At 41.8% G+C, this 23,070-nt stretch overlaps 2 protein-coding genes across 2 annotated transcripts; both read right to left on the bottom strand.

Annotated features, from left to right (window-relative positions):
• Positions 1–1,725: 1,725 nt before the first annotated feature.
• LOC103139802 (suppressor of tumorigenicity 14 protein homolog) lies at positions 1,726–12,409 on the bottom strand. The gene is made up of 19 exons (XM_007554633.2): positions 12,220–12,409; positions 10,586–10,775; positions 10,355–10,479; positions 8,922–8,989; positions 8,643–8,836; positions 8,454–8,549; positions 8,082–8,301; positions 7,852–7,994; positions 7,605–7,702; positions 7,347–7,456; positions 6,490–6,623; positions 6,209–6,313; positions 5,762–5,872; positions 5,557–5,670; positions 5,362–5,481; positions 5,085–5,268; positions 4,732–5,003; positions 4,452–4,588; positions 1,726–3,722 (listed from the first exon to the last, which is right to left on the bottom strand). Exons 1-19 carry the CDS (start codon positions 12,298–12,300, stop codon positions 3,555–3,557), a joined length of 2,670 nt encoding a protein of 889 aa, XP_007554695.1. The 5' UTR covers positions 12,301–12,409; the 3' UTR covers positions 1,726–3,554.
• Positions 12,410–12,888: 479 nt separating this feature from the next.
• On the bottom strand, positions 12,889–22,987 carry tmprss7 (transmembrane serine protease 7). The gene is made up of 18 exons (XM_007554515.2): positions 22,713–22,987; positions 20,516–20,720; positions 19,879–20,009; positions 19,740–19,807; positions 19,455–19,648; positions 19,335–19,370; positions 18,227–18,455; positions 17,693–17,817; positions 16,994–17,106; positions 16,779–16,885; positions 16,553–16,689; positions 16,331–16,438; positions 16,120–16,227; positions 15,904–16,020; positions 15,086–15,281; positions 14,703–14,971; positions 13,197–13,333; positions 12,889–13,106 (listed from the first exon to the last, which is right to left on the bottom strand). Exons 1-18 carry the CDS (start codon positions 22,785–22,787, stop codon positions 12,945–12,947), a joined length of 2,517 nt encoding a protein of 838 aa, XP_007554577.2. The 5' UTR covers positions 22,788–22,987; the 3' UTR covers positions 12,889–12,944.
• Positions 22,988–23,070: the final 83 nt, after the last annotated feature.

Genomic DNA, 23,070 nt, shown 5'->3' with positions numbered 1-23,070 from the left:
GTTGCCACTTTATATTGTTCCCACACTGCGGTCACCGGATGGTGGACTTATGTTACGTCCACTGACACACCCACTGTGCGTAAAAGGAGTATCCTCCCAGTCCTGAGTGGTCAAGTGATCAGTGTGATGCTGATGAGAAAATATTATGGCATCTAAGCGAATCAGTTTTATTGAACTAACTGTTAAAGTTGCTTTCTGCCCAGTCTATATTAGGGAACCTGACGACGACGACGATGATGATGATTATTATAAATGCATGCAGGTTGCATCATGAACCTGCTCTGCGCTCCCATCTTGCTCCTTTGATTGGTAGACGGGCTGAGCAGCACGTAGGCACCCGGAATGTGCGATTCGCTTCCTCAATCATCAAAATGACAGATGAGATTCTCACATTGCAAACGGAAAATGCCTTAAAAAAAACAAAAAAAAAAAAAAAACAGTGCCACATGCATGCGAGCGAAAGCGCGAAGTGCACGTAGATGGTTCTGCAAACACTGATGTCATCACAGGACAGTTCAGAAGGCGGACGTTATTCAGTCTCACAAAAAGGACCATTCAGATTAAAACTGAGCAGGAAGAAATAAAATTTTAAAAATTCCCTAATGGGCCTAAAAGTAAAGGAGGAGATTTGTGTAAAATGATAAATGCGGACAAGAGGATGTTTCAGTAAAAATGGGCTGTTTTTAACAGAGAATAAAAAGCAAAACGTTTTAGTCAAATCCTGCATCCTTCTTTCTGCAGAATCAGCTTTCATCATCAAAAACTTTTATAAGCAGCTGCGGTATAATATGCACAAAATGCTTGGTTGCAGCTCTTTTTCCAGGTCATCCTTACCCTGACCTGGAATGTGATCATCCTGTGCAGGCTGATTAACTCATGTGACAAACAGGGAAGTATTTCTCATACCTCTAACTAAACAGACATTTCCTTAAAAGCTTTTAAGGCAAATCCTTTGCATATTTTCTTGTCTCTGGTGTGAAATTCACATCCAAGATGGCTCTGCATTCTGATGAGCAGCTTTCTTGGAGTAGAAATGCTTACAGAACTTTTAAAAAAGTTTTTAAAAACAAGTCAAAAGCAAAATATATATATAAAAAAACAGCATAGTGTCATTACATATTTTATGAAAAATTGAGGTGAAAATACATGTACTGGGTGTGATATGTTATTTTTTTGATGGTTCAAATTATCAGAAGTCTTTTAATTCCAGGAATGTGACAGCCCACGTCCTGTGCGTGTCAAGCTGCGACTCCAGCTGCTGCAGGAGATTTCTAAATCTCCTCCAAACTCTTGAATTGAACCTGATGGTTGTAAACTAATTTTTTCCTTCCACTTAGCTTTCTATGAATGCATTTAGAGACAGCTCTCTGAAATGCGAGCTTCTTCAGCAATGAGCTTGTGAGGTTTGAACTCCTCGTGACTGTCTGCTTGACAATTGTGAAGTTAGCCGTCTTGCATGCCTTATCATAACATTCCCTAAATTTCTGTAAAATTTTGGGTTCATACCTATATACTACATTCATAAAAATTGGAAAAAAAAAAAAAAAACAAACAAATGCATGGAATACATCAATCTACAGGGAAGGGATCTATATTAGTTTATGAACTAAATTATACAAATCAGCTTGAATTAAGTTTTAATTCATTGAGAAATCACTTTAGACCTGCCAGCAATTAGTGATACGAGCTGAAACACCAGAGAAGAAGAAAAAGAAAATGAAAACATTTTCCTGCAAAAGAAGTTTCACTTCTGATTTTACTCGTTTTAAGCAGCAACTACTTGTTGTTTTAAAAGATAAAATAAGTTACAGGATGGCAGACGTGCTCTTCTTATCGAGTTCCTCCTGCATTTACAGAGTATATTCAACATGTAGCTATGGCTCAGGTACACATATACACAATACACAAACAAAACAAATATACAGTACAGGAAGTCATCAGTACACAGTAACATTACAGTACGCAGACAAGTGGATTAAACACATCTGGAGACGACTTTTTCCACATACGAGCGAATAAACAATTTGTAATAAAAAACAAAAATAATAATAATTTTGACAGAATCGAAAGTAATGGAGAGTAGAGTTTTTACTGGAAAACATCTGCCCAGATGATTCACTCTTGGCGCTACTTCATAAATCGCTTCCATATAAGAGCCGAGCGTCTGCTGGGGTTTTTGTTTCCTTCTCAAGCTGTTTGCTGCTGCACTTTAATTACAAATATGGCAAAAGTAGCTTCATATTATATAAACTAAGCAACAAAAAACATACATACTGAGCATCGTGGCTATTGTGTAATAAAGTCATTTAATGTTACTATTTATTACATCCATGTATTCCAACATATTTGAGGTTTTGTCACAACCTCCTCGTTGAAATATGGAGAGCTATGTTTGTTTTAGCATATAGCTTTAAATTAATTTCTTTATGATAGCTGAAATATTGACCAGCAGTGTAATTGGTAATAATATACCCCGAATTCAAAGTTTAAGGGACTATTTAGATGTTTGATGTGGGGTTCTGTGGGGAGGTCTTCACAGACTTCTGCTGGAGTAAAAACTGTCAAATGCAACAACAAAGTTTCATAATTATTATCAACATATTCATTTTCAAGACATGCAAATAAATAAGAAAATAATGCTTCCATGAAGTGCTGTATTTTGAATTTCTTTTCAATCAAGGGTAAGACGGAAGAAATTGAATTTAAAGTAGCTGTTAGACTTTTTCAAGTTTCTGCAAATTCACAATCAAACAAAAAAAAAATCCAGAAGAAAACAGTAAATCAGTTATCGCGGTAACATTACAGTACACACACGAATCGATAGATGAACATCTGGTGACGACTTTTTCACATTAAATACAAGAAATGACCTTTAATTTGGTGGGGGGAAAAAAACATGTTTTGAATATTGACAAGATGAGAATTGAGGGCCATGGTTAAAATAGGCTTCAATGAGATTTTGCTAGAAACAATGTAGATGGTAAATATCTATCCTGATCATTCAAGTTTGGCAGAGACTAGTTAACATGATAAGCAACTGCAGCAGCAGGAGCAGAGCGATAGCGAGGCATAATGTTTTAATAAGAAACAAGACAACATGGACTCTTTCAAACAAGTTGAGTAGTGAGAAATTTCTTCCATATTCAGACATAGCACTCTTTTTTCATATAAACAAAACAACAAAGACATACAGTAGAAACTCCTTTGCAACTTTGCAGTAAAGTTTCTGCAAACTTAGGGTTGTTCAGAAAATTATCTGTAAGTAAGATACTGACTACTTTAGTCTCTCCACAGAACCCCATTCAAAAAAAAAAAAAAAAAACTAGCTGTAACATTTTGATATTGTGTTTACACTTGAAGTTCATTTGCCAATCTAATCAAGTATAAAATAAACGTATGTGCATGTCAACATTTTGTTTCTTGCAGATTGTGACGATGCTGGTTGGTTTGTGGCACTGAACAAATTCCCAAAAAGTGACTGAACAAAAATGTGGCAGTCAGTACTCAAACCACTGCCTGCTGAAGTTATTTCCTCGTCAGAGTCTCATGTTTTGTCAGACCTGACCTTTGGTCTGCTGGCGGATCCAGTCGGTGAACTTGACCACCTGGGTATAGACGCCGGGCCGGTTCTGCCTCGCACAGCCTTCGCCCCAGCTGACAATCCCTGCCAAGAACCACCGTCTTCCTCGCTCCAGGCACACCAGCGGACCACCTGAATCCCCCTGAGGAATCAAAAGACGTGTCAAGGTGATAATATTAAGTTTTCACATCTTGTTAAAAAAAAAATAAAGAAATCCACCGGGTTATTACACTGTTTGAGCTGTTTATGAATGTATTCACTTTGCTTTGATCTATAATTTAATTTTCTTATCTTCTCCTATTTTATGTTGTTTTTGTTGTGCATCACTTTGATCAGCTGCGATTGCTGTTTTTAAAAGTGATTCACATATAAAATGGTTTATTATGGCAATGACTAGTGATGGATCATGTGGTCAATTACAATTACAGCATGATGTTTAGTGATAAAAAGTCAAAATAAAATACATATGCTTTTAGAAAGTCTGAGATAGAATTAATTGGTGAAAATATCCTGCTTCACTCCTGAATTATAACAAACATGTTTTATTGATATTTGACAAATTGATTAAGAGGTAAGGTTGCTTTCTGATAAATCATAGTATATTAGGCATTTGACTTGATCAGAAAAAAATATATAGTTCCAGTGATTTGATCAGTGTCTTGCCAAAACCTCTTAGGAATAAGATGTTTACTGGGAACATAGTGAAAGATACAATGCACAGAGTTTTAATATCCATAAAGAGATAACCCTGCACCATCTATGCCATGTAAAAGAGCAGCTTAAGACAGTGCATTGTGTCACTAAAATGTAAATAATCAGATTTGTCAGGATCAAGGGCATGTTCTCAGATCCTTTTATTAAATTGACCAACCTGGCAGGCGTCCACACCTCCCTGCAAGTTTCCTGCACACAGCATCCTGGGAGTAACAGCATCGTCGTACAGCTTGTTGCAGACTTTTCTATTAATAATTTTCACTGAAGCTTCTTGTAAACGAGATGCCAGTTCACCTTGAAATAATAATAATAAAAAAACTAAAGTAAGATGTTCACGATGCCCTGTAACGATGCCCTGTAACGATGCTGAGCAACTGAACTTTAAGTTCAGTTGCTCAGCAACTGAACTTAAAGTTCAGTTGCTGAGCAGCTCTTACCGTCCTCCATGAGAACGCCCCATCCCGTGACAAAGCAGCTCGTCCCGGTGGTGAAGGTGTGTGAGGAGGCAGGGACACACACCGGCTGCACCAAGTCGTTAAAGAAAACTGGAGCGCTGAGCTCGAGAAGGGCGATGTCGTAGTCAGACGTGAACTGGTCATACTGGGGGTGGAGCAGGATCCGACGGATGAGTCTGGTCGCTCCTCCGTGGTTTCCCCTGGTCATCACACGCATGCCGAGGTAAGCCCGCCACGCACGAGCGTCAGAGTACCTGCAGACACAACGAGCGGGAATGCAGCATGTAGACGTGAGGCAGGAAGATGAGCCGAGGGGTTTCTGTCGTCTTTCTCACTTAATGGCGTCAGAGTCTTGGAAGCAGTGCGCTGCAGAGATGAGCCAGCGACTGGAAACCAGGGTGGCTCCACAGACGTGGCCGTAGCGCTCCATCTGTAGGCTGACCTGCCAGGGCCACGACCCCAACACAGCGTCAGACCCCCCCACTATCTTAGTCCGCTTCTTAGGCCTGGTGCCACATCCTATCAGAAACAAAACAGGACAAAAACAATCTATAAGAACTTCACCTTTTACAATGACAAAGCTGAAAAAAAGTGGGAAGTCCCGAGATGTACCACAGCGCAGCTCGTCAGAGCCGTCGAAGCAGTCTTTAACTCCGTCACACTCAGGGTTGACCTTGCTGACACATTTTCCATTAGCACATTTGTAGGACGCCACGGAGCAGCTCTTGAGATCTGAAGAGAATGAGTAAGTTTACTCCTCCAGAAATACGGTCGGTGTCAAACAGCAGCGCTGACGTAAACGCTCACATGCTCTGGTGCAGTTCAGTTCGTCACTGCGGTCTTTGCAGTCGATCACACCATCACACACAGATGACTTTGGTAAACACACCTTGTTGGGACAAACGTGGTAGCATTTAACTCCTGCAAAGCACAAAATAAAAAGAGGGGAAAAAAGCAAAACAAAACAACAAGTGCCTGCTCTCTTTGGTACATTATAAGTGTGCCTGCTCACCACAGCTGCCTTCCTCGCTGCTGTCAGCACAGCTGCTCTGACCAACACACTGGCTGCTCTGAGGTTTGCACTGTCCGTTCCCACAGAGCACTTCCCCAGGCCTGCAGGATGCTGATTGTTTCACATTAAGGTGCAGAAACAAAAGCCAGACACATTTTCATGAGACTTTACAATGTACAAGTGTGTTTTGCAGTTAGACACAAGAATGTATGTACATCAATTATGAATAAAACACATATTTTAGGGATGTGAAGCAGTTAAGCTCCACAGAGTTCATATTGGAGCCATCTAAAAGTTGCAGGACACCGGCCCTGGAGGACTGGAGTTTGGGACCAAAAGTTTGACGCACATTAAGGTAACATTTTTTTTCTGTTCAAAGTGAAGTTCTTTGAACAGAAAACAACTGTTCAAAGAACTTTTCTTTTCTTCTCTTTCAGTGACACTCACAGCATTTAGCTTCATCCCGTCCATCTGAGCAATCCTTCACTCCATCGCAGACCTTCCTCAGAGGGATACAGCGTCCGTCTCCACAGCGAAACTGGCGAGGGCAGGCTTGCAAAAACACCAAGTGAAACTTGAGAAGTGTTGGTTTTTTTACTTTATTAAACTGTTGACAATTAAACAAAATATGCCCTTAATAATATTTTGTTTGTGCAAAATGTATTAAAATTTTCCCCCCATCTGTTACAAATGTGTATAGTGGAGTGAAAGGATCCGGTCCGACTTACTGCCCTCTGGAGAGAAAGCTCGGTACAGCAAGTAGAATCCCTGGTTGGTGAGAGATTCATCAGAGTGGAAGTGGATGGAGAGAGGAGAGGAGTACACTCTCTTTCTGCCGCTCTCTGACAGGGGATTACACAGCCTGGATGTGAACAGTAAGATGCTCATCAGACACGAAAAACATGAAGCACATAAGACATTTTAAAGGCAGTTACAGAACGACACTCCTCAAACATTTCCACATTTTGTCCCATTGCGGCTATTTAAAAAGTGGTAAGTATTTGCGTAGTGGAAGGAAGTTTTCACAGTGTGGTTTAAATTTGTATGCAAATATCTGAAAAGTGTGGTGTATTTTATTTTATTTTTTTATTTCCCTGCCAACAAATTGTTGTACCTGAGCTGTCGTGTTCCTCAACTCCTTCAGAGATATTTTGGTTACTTCTCTGATCTGTGTTTTCCTTGTTTTACCGGTTTAGGTTTGTTGCCATGTTTTGGTAACTTTGCTATTACATCCTTCTCATTTTCAAGTGACTGATTGGTGTTAAAAACTTCTGTTATTTTTCTACTAATGTCCTCTAACAAAACATCATCACAAAGCATTTAATCCCAGTCTTTATTGGGATTAAATTACACACAGAAGGACGTTAGTAGAGACTTTTGTGATTTTTATTTAGAGCTATTAGAGTAAAAGGGGCTGAGTGCAAATGTAAACCAGTTTCTTAAAAAAATTGTGCATCAATATTCTTCCACTTACGCAGTACTATGAATTGATCTACTATATTGAATTTTGTGTCTGTAATGTGACAAAATATAAAACACGTCTAACAAATTAACATTTTCAAAGTGTTCAAGCTTCACAACTCACTTAACCCCTGCAATGTCCAGCCAGTCCTTCTCACAGCCATCAGACGACGGGGAATCTTGAATATCTAAAGTCACGATTGTCATCGAAATCAGATATCCTGGCACAGGCACCTGGTAAAGTAAACAGCAAAGTCCAAACGTTACAATTCAGGTTAGAATGTGTGTGAGCTGCCAGACTAAGGGAGGGTTTCCTCCCTCTCTGCTTCTTCTGTTAATAAATGCTGAAACTCGAATGCTTTAGCGGTGATGTTCAGCTCACCCGTAGAGTCCATGTGCAGTCTATGTTAGGAGGATAGAAGGAGGGGTAGTAAGGTGAGGAAATGGAGCCGTTCCATGAAGAAATCGAGCCTCCACAGCCTGCAGGGGGCGACGTTAACATGAGGAAGTTCACCAAATTAACAGCAGCATCAACGTCAAATACTATTCTACAAGTGGGAATGAAATAGTAGATAAGGTAGCCCTGAAACATCAGGTAGTGTAGTCTCATTTTGAGCTACCTGTCCTACCTGCTTTTGGGATGGCTTGAAAGTAAGCTTTGAAGATTGCTCCATCTTTCTGCCTGCTAAAGGAGAAGGTGACCAACATCACATTCCCCGAGGAGGTCAGCTTCATGACCGGAGATGAGCCTGACACCGGCAGGCCGCACCATCTGAAACAGTTCAATATTTAACCATGATGGTTTAAAGAAAATACAGTCTGAAGAAACGCATGTCCAAATTCACAAAACGCTCCAAACCTGGCAATGATCTTGTTCTGCAAAGGAAGCAGGAAGTCATAGGCAGAGAGCTTGTGGGCTGTGCAGCTTCCGGGCGTGGCGCCCTGAAGCGTCAGGACAACCAGACGCACAACGTGACCCGAGGGCACGCGCAGACGCCACTGGTAGTATGGCTTCTTGGGACTCACAAGACTCAGGGTTCGGTTGTTCCCGTATTTAGCGTAGAGATCAAAAGATATTGCTAGAAAGTGACAGAAGGATGAAATTAACCAGATGAAACCCAACTGGTGATGTGATGGTGTTTAATTGAAAAAAAAAGAAAAGAAAAAGATGTAGAAGGATGCAAAGATGACTTCCTGTCAATTTTCCACAGGAAATCTATACACCCCTCACCTTGAAACCCAAGCTGCCATTTTCCTCCCTGGATGCTATTTGGGTTTTTCATTTTGTCTATTCTGTCTTCTGAATCAGAATCATCAGAGTCCAAGTCTGCAAAGACACACAAAGCAATCAAAAAAAAAAAAAAAAAAAAAATTCTGCAGCTCATAAAGTTTTATTACAACATGCAGTAACGAGCTGTACCCAGCAGGGGGAGCGTGTCGTCCTCCTGCTCCATGTAGTAGTGCTGCTCGTTGCGGCTGTACCGCACCACCTTGTTGGTGCCGGGGAGTCTCCGCTGCAGCCTCTCCGGGCTGGAGCTCTGGATTTCCAGGGCCACATTGTGGGGGGCTGAAAATTTACTCCAGTAGAAAACACCGAGCCCCTCCTCTCCTTCACTGTCACACAAAAAGGAAGTAAGAGGATTGATGCTCTAGAAAAGGAGGGCGCTTTCATTCTTTCTTGAACTTAGACTCGGCTCACCTGAAGGCAGTAATTCCTGAGCGGAGGTAGTAAGAACTCCACGGGGTAGAGTCGTAGAGTTTAGAGAACTGTTTTAGGGAAACACAGAGAAGTGGTTATGCAACTTTTTCACAGTTTCTGTAGCTTCAAACACGATCTAATAAGTATTTTATTGAGATTTTGTGCACATGGTGTTTTGTACTTATTTCAAAAGGTTCATGTTTGGTCTCCACCATTCTTGTCTTCTTTCACATTTTTCCCTTTCTGCGTTGTTCTACATCGTTCCACTTACAGTCAAACAAGGATCTTCCACCTGGATTTTATTTAGTGGTATCAGAGTGAAGGGGACTGAATACATTTCCACAGCACCTTTGCAGGTTTTCATTGTAAGGTGCTACATGTTAAGTTTATTTGAAGAGCATATTCACAACAGTGCGGTTCGAAGTGCTTTGCACTTTAAAAACATAAGACAAGAAATAAACATTACATTGTGTCAAATCCTATCACAAAAATCATCAAGCAAATATATATTGATCAATGTTCCAGTTATTATTAATCAAAGGCAGCAGGTGGGTGTTTAGGATTGATTTAAAGGAACTCAGTGTTTTGGCTGTTTTGCAGTTTTCTGGAAGTTCGTTCCAGATGAGTTGAGCATAAACGCTGAGTTCTGTTTCTCCGTGTTTGGTTCTGGTTCTGGGGATGCAGAGCAGATCACAACCAGAAGGTCTGAGAAATCTGACACAATGACAGCATAATAAGTGACAGCACTCTGTAAACACAACTGAGACGTTACCTCGTTTCACAGGAGGTTACATAAATACCAAACTAGGCTGATTCAGAGTTTGGGAATTCCCTTCTATATACCTGACCTTTTGCTCCAAAAATCAACCTCTGGCCCCCGGATGTTATCTTTGTCCTCCTGTCATCCCACCTTGCCCTACTGCCCTGCCCCGGTTGGTTCATCCGCTCTCTGTAGTGTGCTGCACACATAGTGGCCAATTGTCTGAAAGCTTCACAGACAATGTTTTTATTGAAGGACTGCTCTTCCTCTCACTCTCGCTGCCCGGGCCTCGCGGGCCTCACAAATGCCAGGCTTGTCCTCGGCCCCTGAAAGGACCGGTCCCTCGGGGTGCTGTTGACTCACACACACTATGCGCAGCTCCTGTTTCAGCTTTACATTTAACACCACCAGAGAGAGACACAGAGAGAGAGACAGAGCGAGGCAGAAGAGGGAAGAGTACAAAAAAACAGACATGGGAGGATGGAGGAGATAAGGAGGAGACACACAGGCAAGAATGTGAGGAGAGAGAGGAGAGGGAGAGGGCAGCAGTGTTTTTGAAAGTGACATTAAAACACTGGTGCTGTGTTGTAACGAGGCAAATTAAAAGAAGAAGAAGAACCACATGCGATTCAGAGGGAATGCAACAACAGACCAGCTCAGCATTTCCACTTACATAATGGTCCAAAGCCTGAGCCTGCAGGCGGAACTGAGGGGAGGCGGGGTCGGTCAGCTCTAATGAGAAGGTCAGGTTTGGGAACTCTACGCTGCTGCCCAGGAAGAACACCGAGCAAGACGGAGCTGGGGAGACAGGAACGCCGGAGATATGAGACTGGCGTGGAGCGAGATTAAAAATAAAAAAAAGTTCAAGGATGCAGGAGAGGTAAACGTCAGAATCTAAACTCACATGTTAAATAGTTGAGAGTCAGTGTAATGGCAGCAGTGAAAGGTAAAAATGGTAGGAGGCCCAACACAAGCCTCCTCCAGGAGCAGCACGATGACGCTGCCTGGCTCTCCGTCTTCTGTCCCACCGGACCCTCGGACTTTGGCAAGGAGGGGTCAAGTGAGCCGGTGGACTGCTTTAACTCCCCATCTCTCTTTTAGGGCACAAGATATGAAAGAAAATGAAAGAAAATGAGATCTTATACAATAGATCTACAGCGTATAACTACAGCATCCATAAAATTAATTAATGATCTGAACAAGGCAGTGATTCTAGGCTTTCTCAACACTGGTCCTCAGGTTGGACCTACTGTAATTCAAATGATTACATGCCACCGAGTGCTGCAAAAGCCTGTCAGTCGGCCATCCATTTAAGCCACGACTCCTCATAAGGCAAAAACACAAAACATGCAGAACCGCTGCTCTGGACAACAAAAAACTCATTTCACTAAGCTCTCAAAAGCATTTGGTTGCATCTTTGAAAAAAAAAAAAAAAACAACTGGTCAGACTCCAACTGTGAACAAACGGCTGACAAATTGTTTAATAGACTTGCCAAGAAAAGCTAAAAGTATCTCCTCTATCTTTCTGCATGAACCTAAAGATGTTGAGAGATCAATTCTAGGGCCACTTATACATCACAGTGAGCAGGTAAAATGATGCTGACACCTGATGTAGGGCATTAAATACTAGATCCTGTTTATATGCAGATGATACTGTGAATTACATATTTTTTCAAAACTGGAACAGTGACAGTATGTTTTGTCTTTTCTGATTTCAGCCCTTATTTTGTATTTGAGGCTGACTAGATTCAGTTTCATCCAGTTACTAAGCATGATGCTGGACGCCAGGTTATGGGATTATTATTACACCTTGGATAATTGAACAGCAATATTTCCAACTTTTTTTCCCCTTTTTGCTAGCACCAAAATATTAGGGTCTTTTCTAACATTTTCCCAGTTTTAGAAAAACATCCAAACAGTCTTGCATGTTGAGAAAGAAGACATGCAAGACTTAAATTAGAGACACTTAAATTTCTCCTGAAGTTGTCAGCAGTTGTTCAACAACGACTATTCTCACCTATTCTCACCTTCACTCCTGCATTCAGTTTACAATTTTGCTAATGTTTAGACACCAGCTTTAATATCTACTCATGTTGCTTCTTATTGACATCTGAGCAAAGCAGGAGAGCGGTGAATAAAAAGGAACCTCAAAATCAATGAAGACTAGATTTTATGACTGTACAGGGAGTGATTTACTGACTGCAATGATGTCGATGTCTACACTCTAATGATTCCCGAAAACATTTAAGAGTTGGTGATATTCTCTGGGGGAAGGAAAGCATGCCTGAATGGTTCTGCTTTCCCACGGCCTGCAATGTCAGCACTCAGTCCAAGTGTCACAGGCAGAGACCCCTGTGGATTTCACAATTAAATGCAGTTCAATTAGTTTGATGGGTCGTAAATATGATTCCCTTTCCAATGCAAAGTTAAATATCAACGGCAGGCGGTGACAGAATGAGAATAAGGGGAGACATCCAGAGTGCAAAATGTCTTTGGAAGCTTTTCATCTGCAAAGAAAGGTTCTTAGTGATGACTTACCTGTGTAGCTGGACAGCCAGAGTGTCCGTGTGCGGAGACACAGTACACCTCACAAGTTTTGCTTTGGGGCAGAGTCCACATAGCACAGTCCAGTTTAGCTCCAGAGAGGTGACTCGCAACAATACCTCGGACATAGAAACGATGGAGAGAGGGAGGGAAAGAGAGGAAATCCCCACTGTTGCTTCCTCCGACCAAAAAAAAAAAAAAAAAAAAAAAATTCATTGCAAATATTTCTAAAATGGCGCCACAAAAATCTGACTTTGAGAGTCAAAAAAAAAAAAAAAAAAAAAAAGAAACGGAGCAAAAAGAAGGAGCAGAAATCTGAGCTGAGGAGCTCAGACACGCAGGTGCATTCACCGCCTCCCGTTTACCTGAACAGGGCGGCAGGTGTGACACGGAGCCCCAGAATGCAGTGCGAGGGACAATGGGGCCACTATGAAAGGCTACTATCCGAGCAACCATCCGTTGGACAGATATTGTGGGCAAACTTGCTCTCTGTGTATGCAAAGGTCTCAGATCAGAGGGACAAAAGAGAGCTTGAGGAGAACGTGTGGGAGATATTACAATTGGAGCCTATGGACGCTCCGCAGGCTGCAGAGCCGCATCCAACCCAACAGAAGGAACACAACAACAACAACAACAACAGAAGCATCATGCACAGGGAGGGTGTTATATGTATGTTTTTTTTTATTAATGAATGTGCAGGACACATGGGTTTGATCGTGTCAGCTGATATGGCTGTAAATCCAGGAGGTGAACTTGGTGACCCTGGTGTAGACCCCGGGCAGGTTTGGTCTGCCGCAGCCGGACCCCCAGCTCACAATCCCTATGAGGAACCAGCGACCCCCGTCTGAGGCCTGGCAGGACAGAGGACCTCCTGAATCCCCCTGGGAAACGAGAAAAGACTCTACAAAAATCTACAAGATGAGTAACGAAGAGGTTTCAATGGAGTCGCAGGTGATGAAATGCCACCTTACCCTGCAGGCGTCCCTCTCTCCGGAGGGGAGGCCGGCGCACAGCATTCGCGGGGTGATTGGGCTGTAGCTCTTTTTGCACTCGGTCTGACTCATTATGGACACCTCTGCCTTTTGGAGCACAGAGGGCAGCACCTTATCTGAGAAAAGAGGGATAAGACGTCGAGTTAGACTCTGCAGGATTTACTTACAGTTTACAGTTGTACCCAAAAGGTTTTTAAGACTCACAGAAATGTTGTTGTGTAATCAGCATTACAGCTTGTCTGGTGTCAGAAATAAATTTCAAAACACAAAGAATAATTTAAACACAAAACCCACATTTGAAAAGTATTTTACTGTCTTCTGTGAAATCATTTCATTCTTAAATTTGGTTAAGTAAAAGTAGGAAACAGAAGAAGTTTCGAATCATCAAAACCTTCAAGGAGAGAGTTTGAGGTGCTGTGAATAAATTTCAAGCTGCCAAGTAAAGTCCGACAAGTATCCTAAAGAGGATTCAATCAAAAAGAGATTGGGTAGCCATCAGTAAAGAGCTTGATCAGAAAGGGCAGCAGCCAGGTGTGAGGGTTACGTGCAGAGTGAGGTGGATTCCTGGTCACTCTGGTGTTAAAAAGAACTGCACAGAAGACACTTGTCTCCAAAAAAAAAAATTGAAATGAAGTACCATGATTGGACCGTAATTACTTGTAAAGCTATTTTCTCTGATTTAGCCCCATTCAGAAAGTTTTCTGAAGGATGTGGGGGAAAAAAACAGTGAAAGCCATGATGAGTCCTGTATCAGTTTGGTATTAAATAATGTTTTTACCAGCACGATGAAGGACCATCTGACAAGATACGCATGATTATTATGTAATCATAATTTGGATTAATGATCAGGAAGCTCCCTTAAATCTTAATCTAACTGAGAACCCTTGAACTCTTATAATATTAGTCCATTTCTCAATAATATCACGTATGAAATATCTTTATGGAATCTTATTAAAACATCTAAACACACTGCAAGTTTGTGAACAATAACATTTCAGCCAGTCTCAAAGCTTTTGGGCACAGAAAAGCAGCTGAAAAGGGAGCATTTCTTTGAGATGAGGCAGAACTCATCTTAAACATACATATGGATAATAAAGGAAATATTTCCACACATCGTGGTAAACATTTCCTTTGGCTGATGCCTTCATGCAAGGAGAACCTCTCTGCAAACTGGCTTTAAAGAAAAGCTGCATTTTTGTGTGTTTTCCCTGGATATGTTCTTTATTTTCCAGTCTTTTGGTAAGTTGTTTCAGAAAGTCCCTGCATTTCATCAGGGTTACTTACACTTTCTAGAGACACTGTTTTGGTCATTTCAATCACAAAAATATTTGAGTGTAAAAATGCCAAAATAACATGAATTTCTATCAATTCATGTTATTGAATTGATAGAATTCAATAACATTATTGATGGTAAAAACATACCATCAATAATGGTATGTTTTTGTTGTTGTTTTTTTTTAGCACTAACAAAGTCATGTCACCAACCTTCCTCAGATCTGTATCCCCACCCGGTCACCAAGCAGCGGTGTGTGTCTGTGACGGTGTGGGACGAGGGGGGCAGGCACACAGGCTGGACCAGCGGCCAGAGAGAGGGAGGCCAGGGCCTCTTCAGCTGCAGAAGGGCGATGTCATAGTCAAAAGTGTACGCATTGTAGTACTCATGCACCACAATCCTCTGGATCTCTGCAACGTGTTTGGCACTGCCCTGCGTCAGCATGCCGAGGTGGGCACTCCAGGAGCGAGGGTCAGAAAGGCTGCAGGGACACAGGTCAGGGGTCACTTCACAAGCTCTGGTGAGGCCACTTTATATGCAAAGAAGACACATAAGGAAACGGTTTTGCTTCATCGGCGATGAGGGGGGGACTGACCTTTCTTTTCTGAAGCAGTGGGCAGCTGAGACGAGCCAATCGGAGGAGAGGACAGAAGCGCCACAGTACAAGCTGCCTGCAAAGTGAAGGCTGACCTGCCAAGGCCACTCCCCCTCGTGTGAGTTAACCCCGCCCACAATCCGATCGAGACCTGATGTAGAGCCCACCTTCCTCAGCGGGGCAGGGAGGCCACAGGCTGAGAGGGACGAACAGATGGGCTTAGCTTTTTATTCATGTCTGTGTCAGCAGACGTTAGTGTTTTCAGTAAAATCATAAGCATGATAAATGTTTTTTAAACTTTGTGATGGCTGCATTTGCACTCACTTTTGGTCCCCGTCTCTACCAGACTTCCTCATCCACTGACATTTTTGCTTATTCTTCTTTGCCAAACAACATAATCTCAGTCACAAAAAGGTTCGTTCTCCAACTGGAAGGTGAGTTTCGGTACAAATCCCATGCCTTTTGCAGCATCTAACAGGATTTCTTCAAGTATTGCCATCAAACAGTTTCCCTGCTTTGGAAAAGCTTTGCCACAGCATGATGTCTATTTACAACCATTGCCCATGTAATCAAAGGTTTTCAGGTCGATGCTCCTTACATGAGTCAGTTCCATTTCACAATTGCGGGCTACTTTGTGCAGCCAAAATAAAACACCAATAAAATACGCCAAAGTTTGTGGTTGTGGGGAACAGAGTGAGAAAAGCTCAACGGGTTTGAATGCGTATGCCTTCTGACGTATCGGTGATGTGCCACCGACACGTTTATAGGTTGAATACTTTTTAACAGTGCATTCTCATTTACAAGAATAACGTTCTCACCACAGTCGTCCTCATCACTGTTGTCCCGACAGTCGGGGACGTCGTCACACTTTGCATTTTTCTTCAGGATGCAGGATCCACTCCTGCACCGGTATCTGATCCCCGAGCAGCTCGTTTCTGAAATGTCGCAATCCGAGAGGTCAAAGGTCTTCAGGACATAAAGGCAAGATGGCTTCTCTTCAAAAAAAAAAAAAAAAATCAATGGAGAACACTCACCCTTTGTGCAGTTTATCTCATCTACTCCATCAGAGCAGTCCATCTCCCCATTACATACAAACAAAGGATGCGGAGGGATTTTAGTGCTGCAGGTTATTGTGGGCCTCGCTGTGAAGAAATGCAAAATTTTTCCTACAGTTAATCCAAGCAAATAAAAATTGTTTTGCTAAAAATGCCCAGTTTCTTTCCCTGTAACCCACAAACAACTTACGGCAGAAGACCTCATCGCTCTCATCCTGGCAGTCATCCAGGCCGTCGCAGAGTCGACTCTTCTCCACGCAGAGTCCAGTGGTGCACAAGAACTGGCCCTCTTGACAAGCTGGTGGACACATAGACATATGCACACATTTAGTTATTCGCTCAGCGAATAAACATGTTCAGGTGTTTATTTTAGCCGTTCCAGTGAATCAGGTTTGCGCTGCGCCGTGCTTACGCTGGCTGATGTTGTAACTGTAGTATGAAGCCTGGAAGGGTTGAGCAGAGTTAGGTGAGCTGCAGCGAAACTCCATCTGTGGACTGTGGTCGGGGATCCGAAACACGGTGTGGTGTCCTACGTACATGCCGCAGAATCTGCGGAGGAGGAAGCAGGTTTCCAGAAAAGCATCAAGCCATGTTCAGGACGGCCAAATGTCCTCTGTGGTGCAGCTGCAGACACATACATGACTTCGTTGACCCTCCACCAGCCACTAGCGCAGCCTTTTATATCCTCAGGTTTCAACGCGTAGTTCTCGAACTGCAGAGCTACCCCTAATTTAGAGTTTGGAGTCTGTAAAAAAATAAAAAAAATAATATAAAAAAAAGTGTAGAATGCACTTACTGAAAAAGAAGCAATAAACATGCATTTGTTTTAATGCCAGTTAATGAGAACGTCTACCTTAAACCTCCAGCTACAGGAACACTGTGGAGGCAGCAGGCTTGGGTAGAACGGGCTGTAGATTCGACCACTGATATCAGGATCCAACTTGGTCTCAATTTGAGACATACAAACTGAAAAAGACACAGGAGAATTGAGATTATTTAAAACGGACTCAAAATCTTTTTTTTTTCCCTCTAGTGAATCCGAGAGACTTTGTATATATTTTGCAAAGATTAATGTGGAAAAAGTGTCAAAATGACCAGTTTCATTGAGCTTTATCTAAATATAACACTTTCTGTGTCTTACACAGAAATGGCTTGATGGAAATGTTTAAAAATTATAACATTTTACAGAACATTTATTCACAACTCTGAGAAGGATAAAAAGCCTTTAAATAAATGAACATTTTACAGCAGTGGCATAATTAAACACTGAAAATTGTAGAAAAATCCAACCTTTGATTTAAGTACCGTATATTTATTTATTGTGAATTTGAGTTTTTGCCTTTCAGATTCAGTTCATTCCTTAGTTTAAGATTCCTTGTAGTTTACTCTGGATCTCAGCTTATTAGTTAGTTATTGGTTCAAAGTTTTTTTTAGACTTTTATGTATTTGGTTTGATCATTAATTGCCAGATTCAAATGTTAAATTCGATTTGCTTCAGACATTTTATTAGAATCCCAATAAAGCATCTTCTGTTATGAGTAAGATGTCATACTTTCCTCAGCAACGGCTTCAAAGTGTCCATTAAAGCTCTTGCTGCCACTGGTCATCCTGAAGGACAGCAGCATGACGTTGGAGGTAGAGACGATGGAGAAGGAGCTGGACACCAGCTCACACAGCCTGGGGCACAAACACATGAAAACTCGTGAAAAATTTACTTTCAGAACAGATGGCATGGGTTGCTTAACCACCAAGGAATAGATGGAAAAACAAGAAATGTACAGTTGCACAAAGGATTGAACCTGATCTTCATTTCTGAAGAATTGCATATTTGCGTTTCTCATAAGAACATTGCATGTCTTCATGAAAGCTTGGGGGAAAAAAAATTATCAATAAAAGTTCAAATATAAGCTGGAGGGAGAGTGAATATGTTTGGCAAAGGATGTTGAATATGGCTCTACCGACAAAGGAAGATGAGATTATTTAAAAAAAACAAAACATTTGCACAAACACATATTTTAAGAGTGTTGAGCTGTTTTTAATCACCAGAGGTAAAATAAATCTTAGTATGCCTGTGCTGCAGCCTCACCTGTGCAGAATGCGCCCTCTCATGGGCAGCAGAGCGTCGTACACGGTCAGGGCGTCGTTCACACAGCCAGTGGGCTCAATGAGGAACGAGGTGACGGTCAGGCGGATCAGAGAGCCGGGCACTGCAGTCAGCTTCACGTGGCAGTTCACGCCTCCCCATGACGAGTAGACGTTTAGCGGGACACTGGCTCCGGGGAGGTTGGCGTACAGCTTATCAACGCACTGCGAGTCTGAAAGGGATAAAAATGACCTGCGGTACATCTTTAATTCATATGACCAGGATTCCACTTACGATTCATTTCTGAACTAGATGCATTTCAAGACTTAAAAGTCCAAAGTTTTCAGGCCTTGATTTCAGTTTTGAAAGCATGAATGTGGCACTTTTTGGTGATTCTATGGCAGGAGGTCAAGATTAGAAAAAATGAAAATGTCGGTTGGTTGGAAGGAAGGAAGGAAGACGTGCCCAGCTTTAAAGGTTACTCATTATGTTTTTCTGAACAGGTTATGATACGTCTATGAGCCATAAAAAACATGTTCATTACATTTTCTGCAAAAACTCATTGTAAATGTACAAATATTTACATCTGTGCATCTACATGTACATCGTCCCATTTAAAAAACAACAACAACAACAACAAAACGTAAACTTGAACTTGGCAATTCAATAACAAAAGACTTGTCTTTTCCAGCAGCCATTATACAGCTCATATAGTGGTAAACCAAAAGTGCTAGAGCTCAGCTTGACTTGCTAAGTAACTGTGCTGATTTGTGGTGTTGCATTCGGAAAGTTTTCGAAATGGCTAATTTTCTAGACACCAAAAAACATTATCTTATTGGTAAAAAGACAAACAAACAAAAAAAAAACCATCTGGGTGTTTTTTTTGTTGTTGTTGTTTTAAAAAGCTTGGACTGTTTTTATAAGCTGTAGTCACCCAAAATGGAAGTGCAAAATGTGGATTTTGCGTGATAGGTCCACTTGAAGATAAGGCGAGGTACGTCTGCAAATGCAGTAATTTTCTTTGACCTTGTTTCATTTAAAATTCCTAAATCAAATTCCATGTTTTCAAGGTTGTGTAGGAACCCCACATACCTGAGGTGCTGCTCCCTACCTGCTGTGTTTGATGAGTAATCTGAACGCTGAACTCCTGCAAAAATACAGATCAGTTCAGTACCAGTACTAATGCGTGGCCCATCTAAACACGAACATTCAGAGTGAGACTTAGACACACCGTTGATGAGGATGGAGTCCATGTCAACTGGAAGTTCATGCAGGAAGCCCACAGAAGACCGGTTTTTCAGGCTGGTGTTGATTGAGTCTCTGAGAATGGCCTCTATGAAATCTTCCCGCATCGCCGTGGTCTTCATCTGGGGGACGATGAACACCATCCAGAAATGCACCAACACTCCGCCCTTGTTGTTGTTACTAGGGGGAGAAGACTCAGATATGAACTGCAGACGCCTGCAGAGGACGTCTTTACGGCTCACAGTGCTGATGACTGACAGGCCTCCCGTACCTGAGGTCTGAAATGACCGCTTGCTTGTAGAGTCTGGCCACTGACGACGTCCTGTACACAGAGCTCACCTGGGAGACACCGGCATTTTAGCTGTGCACCCCTCCCCTTACATCAGCACCAGCTGTTTAGAGTCACCTACCACTTGTTGAATTTTGGTTGCCATAGAGACAAACTCATGGGACTCCGCCTGGCGGTACTCTGGGATGAACTCCACGTTGGCAACACGGAACATCCCGGCAAAATATGCGCCGCTGTAGCTCTCCCTGCGGACTGAGCAAATCAGATTAAAGTCCATCTGGAGAAGTTTAGGAAGCAACAGGTCGCATCAGGAAATGTGTCAAACCGCCTCAAATTTTAGCAGTTTTCTGAGGGCCTTTCATGTTTTTTGTTGTTGTTTTTGTTTTGCTTATAATATTGCGTTGTGACCTTACTTTACATTATACATAAGGGGACTTTATTCACTATTTAGGTGACTTCTGCAGGCCATTAGATTCAAAGAGTGTTATTTAGGGTTATCAGAGTAAAGCTGAAAACGAATACATGCCAGAATTGTCACATTTTGTCACATTTTCTTCCTAAATGTCACACAGTATATTATGGTGGTCTGGTCTAATAAAATACTTGTGTTTTTAATGTGACAAAATGCAGCAGATTTAAGAAAAAAAAACCCTGAATACTTCTGCCAGTCATCGGACGTAAATGTAGGCACTGTTTGTAAAGATGACTGACGGCTCAAGATTTTTTTGCACCATGCCTTTGTGAATCATTTCACTTACAGATAAAGACCCAGAGCAGCGACCATATGACCACCACCACCACAAACAGCACGGCCGCGGTGATCGTTGTGATGTGAGGCACGTTCAGCAGGTACGCCCACAACCTCTTGAGTCCTTTGGGCTTCCGCCTCGTCTTCCTGTACATCCTGCGCAGCTTCTGGAGGGTGTGGTCCACGGTGGCCACTTCCACGGACACATCCGCAATCTGAAGCCGGGAAAGTGGGGGGGAGGCAGGGGGGGCACGGCACACAGTCACATCCAATTAATCTGAAACCGCTTCGACAGCAGCGATCCATTGGTGCTGACCTTTCAGTGGTCACTCATTTAAGGCCTGATCCTAATTAGAAGACGGTAGATGGAGCTGAAATGACACAATGAACATAAAAGTGCCTCTTGACGAGCGTTAGAGAAAGATGTTCACATGACTCCGCCCTGAATTATGGCTTATCAGAGCACACTGTGCATCAGCAGTGATGTAGTCTTGTGTCAGCTGAAAATGATGCTAGGGAGGGGAAATATCTGAACGCAACACAATCTCCATCAGATGTAACACTCGGCACTCATTGAGTTACCCAGTGCAAATGAATTATTCATTCACTGTCATCCCATACGGTGCATCTGGTACTTAATCCATCACAAGAGTATAGATTCTCACAGCCGAACAACACAAGTTCAATTATCTGAGATATTTCTAAGAAAGCAAGCTGGATTAACTTCTAACGCTGATCAAAATTCTGCTGAAAAGCTATAAGCAAAAAAAAAAAAAAGCATCGAATCTGATAAGAAGTGTATATAATTTAACTATTTAGATAAAGGTTATTTAGAGTACTACAAAATTGTAAGTGTTTTAGCTTACTCCAGTTCACTTGAACTCTTGTAATTAGTCGATACATTTTCTGATATTCAGTTAAACTGTAAATATTCGACTTTGATAACCTGAAAACCTAAATAAGCCTCTCTACTTTACAAAAGATGAAGTTCCACCTTGATCTAGCCTAAAATTAGGATTTATTTTTTACTTATTTGACTATTTCATGTGCTCTAACTCCTCCCAGATGATCCGTAAGAAACTTTATGACATAAAATTTATTAAGTACACCAGTACTAGCAACGACTTTTTCAAAACATGAGCCTATTTTGGTAAAAATAAAAAGATTCTGAGCTTTTTCTCTGGAAATACATCTGGAGTTCATTAAATGAGTGGCATTTTACATTAAGCTGTTCTTGCAGTGATGAAACTTACCATGAGTTGGAAAACTATTACACAGTGAAGACCCAAACAGACACTAAATCGTAAAGATATGCTTTCCAGTCAGAAATTAGCTTCCCTGGTTGGGAATAGTTGCATCTCTTTGGGATCATCGTTTTGTTAGATCAACGTCTGCAAGTTTAAGCTATCTGACTCAAACAGCATAAAGAATCAAGCCTGACAGTGAAGATGCCGGAGCAGTGTCACTGTCTGCAGATGGGTCAGTTTTACATCAATAGACACTGAAATGTTTTATCCTCAGAAGAGACAAAGATTGAGCTGCTTAGCCACAATAAGTGTGTATAAGGGGCCAGGAAAAAGGCTTTCAAATTTATGAAAACTGAGCAGTCAAGCACGGTGGTGGCAGCATGATGTAGAGGGCCTCTATTGTAGCCAGTGGTACTGGTGAACTGCACAAAGATGACTGAATTCTTAACTTTTCATATTGGAAATTTGATTGAACATTTAGCCAAAAATATACCAGCAGGTTGTTGATGGTTGTGAAAAGTGTGAGGTTCTTCTGTAGCTTGCAGAACATGAACATTAATGCAAATACTAGTGGAAGTGTGAGAATAGATCAGAGCAGCAACGTTTAATTCTCACCTCGGGTGGATTGAAGAAAAACCCCAATGAGTTTAAACTTAAATAATTATTATTCTAGCTGGGATAAATGTGCAAAGAATCAATTAGAAGCTCCAGCTCTCTACTGTGTCAAGATGTTAAATCATAGATGACCAGGCACAGAATAACAGAGAAATAAAAAGATGGAAACCCAGTGCCTAATAATTTAAGAGAGTTTTGCAGTTTTTATGACTTAACTCCACAAACATCATCAAGAACAAATATTTTCTCTAATGAAACAGGGGTTCACATTAAAGCCACAGTTAACCAGACTCTCTCTCTAGTTCAAACTGGACTGAATTAAAATAAAACTGTTTGCCAACTTACACTCGCCGTGTCCTGGTGTGGTCTGTCACCATCGCTCCCTTTTGTCTGCTCCGTCTCCTTCCACTTCGTGCTCATGGCACAGATATCCCATCAAGCCATTATCATCCAAGGCACAATTTTTGTTTCTTCATTGTTTCTTTCTCCTCTTTATTTTAGGACAAAGGGCCGAGGGCAAACTGTGAAACAGTTGGGATCCTCAGCCAGCAGGTGTCTGAAACCAGATCTGAGTGACGCCGAGGTGAACTTAACAAGGTCCCACCTCCACTCCGGTTTGGTGTGGCTAAGATTTCATTCATCATCGTGCTCCCATAAGCCAACATTCACCTGCCATCATCTTTAAAAGCAATCAGAATGACAT

This window comes from Poecilia formosa, unplaced genomic scaffold (genome assembly GCF_000485575.1).
Source record: "Poecilia formosa unplaced genomic scaffold, Poecilia_formosa-5.1.2 Scaffold64, whole genome shotgun sequence".
In the NCBI taxonomy this organism is placed as follows: Eukaryota; Metazoa; Chordata; class Actinopteri; order Cyprinodontiformes; family Poeciliidae; genus Poecilia; species Poecilia formosa.
The sequence above is the reverse complement of the archived record's forward strand: the minus strand, read 5'-3'. Positions and strand labels throughout refer to the sequence as shown.

Bases quoted from the DNA above. Each gene is read 5' to 3' on its own strand.
- LOC103139802 (XM_007554633.2), bottom strand. From the start codon at position 12,300: ATGTGGACTCTGCCCCAAAGCAAAACTTGTGAGGTGTACTGTGTCTCC. The intron at 8,550-8,642 runs GTACAGCTCGTT...GTGTCTTTGCAG, and splicing joins CGACACGCTCCCCCTGCTGG to ACTTGGACTCTGATGATTCT. The intron at 7,703-7,851 runs GTAGGACAGGTA...CGCCCCCTGCAG, and splicing joins TCAAGCCATCCCAAAAGCAG to GCTGTGGAGGCTCGATTTCT.
- tmprss7 (XM_007554515.2), bottom strand. From the start codon at position 22,787: ATGAGCACGAAGTGGAAGGAGACGGAGCAGACAAAAGGGAGCGATGGT. The intron at 16,021-16,119 runs GTGAGTGTTCTC...GCGACATTTCAG, and splicing joins TGAGATAAACTGCACAAAGG to AAACGAGCTGCTCGGGGATC. The intron at 13,107-13,196 runs GTAAGGTGGCAT...CTCGTTTCCCAG, and splicing joins GAGAGAGGGACGCCTGCAGG to GGGGATTCAGGAGGTCCTCT.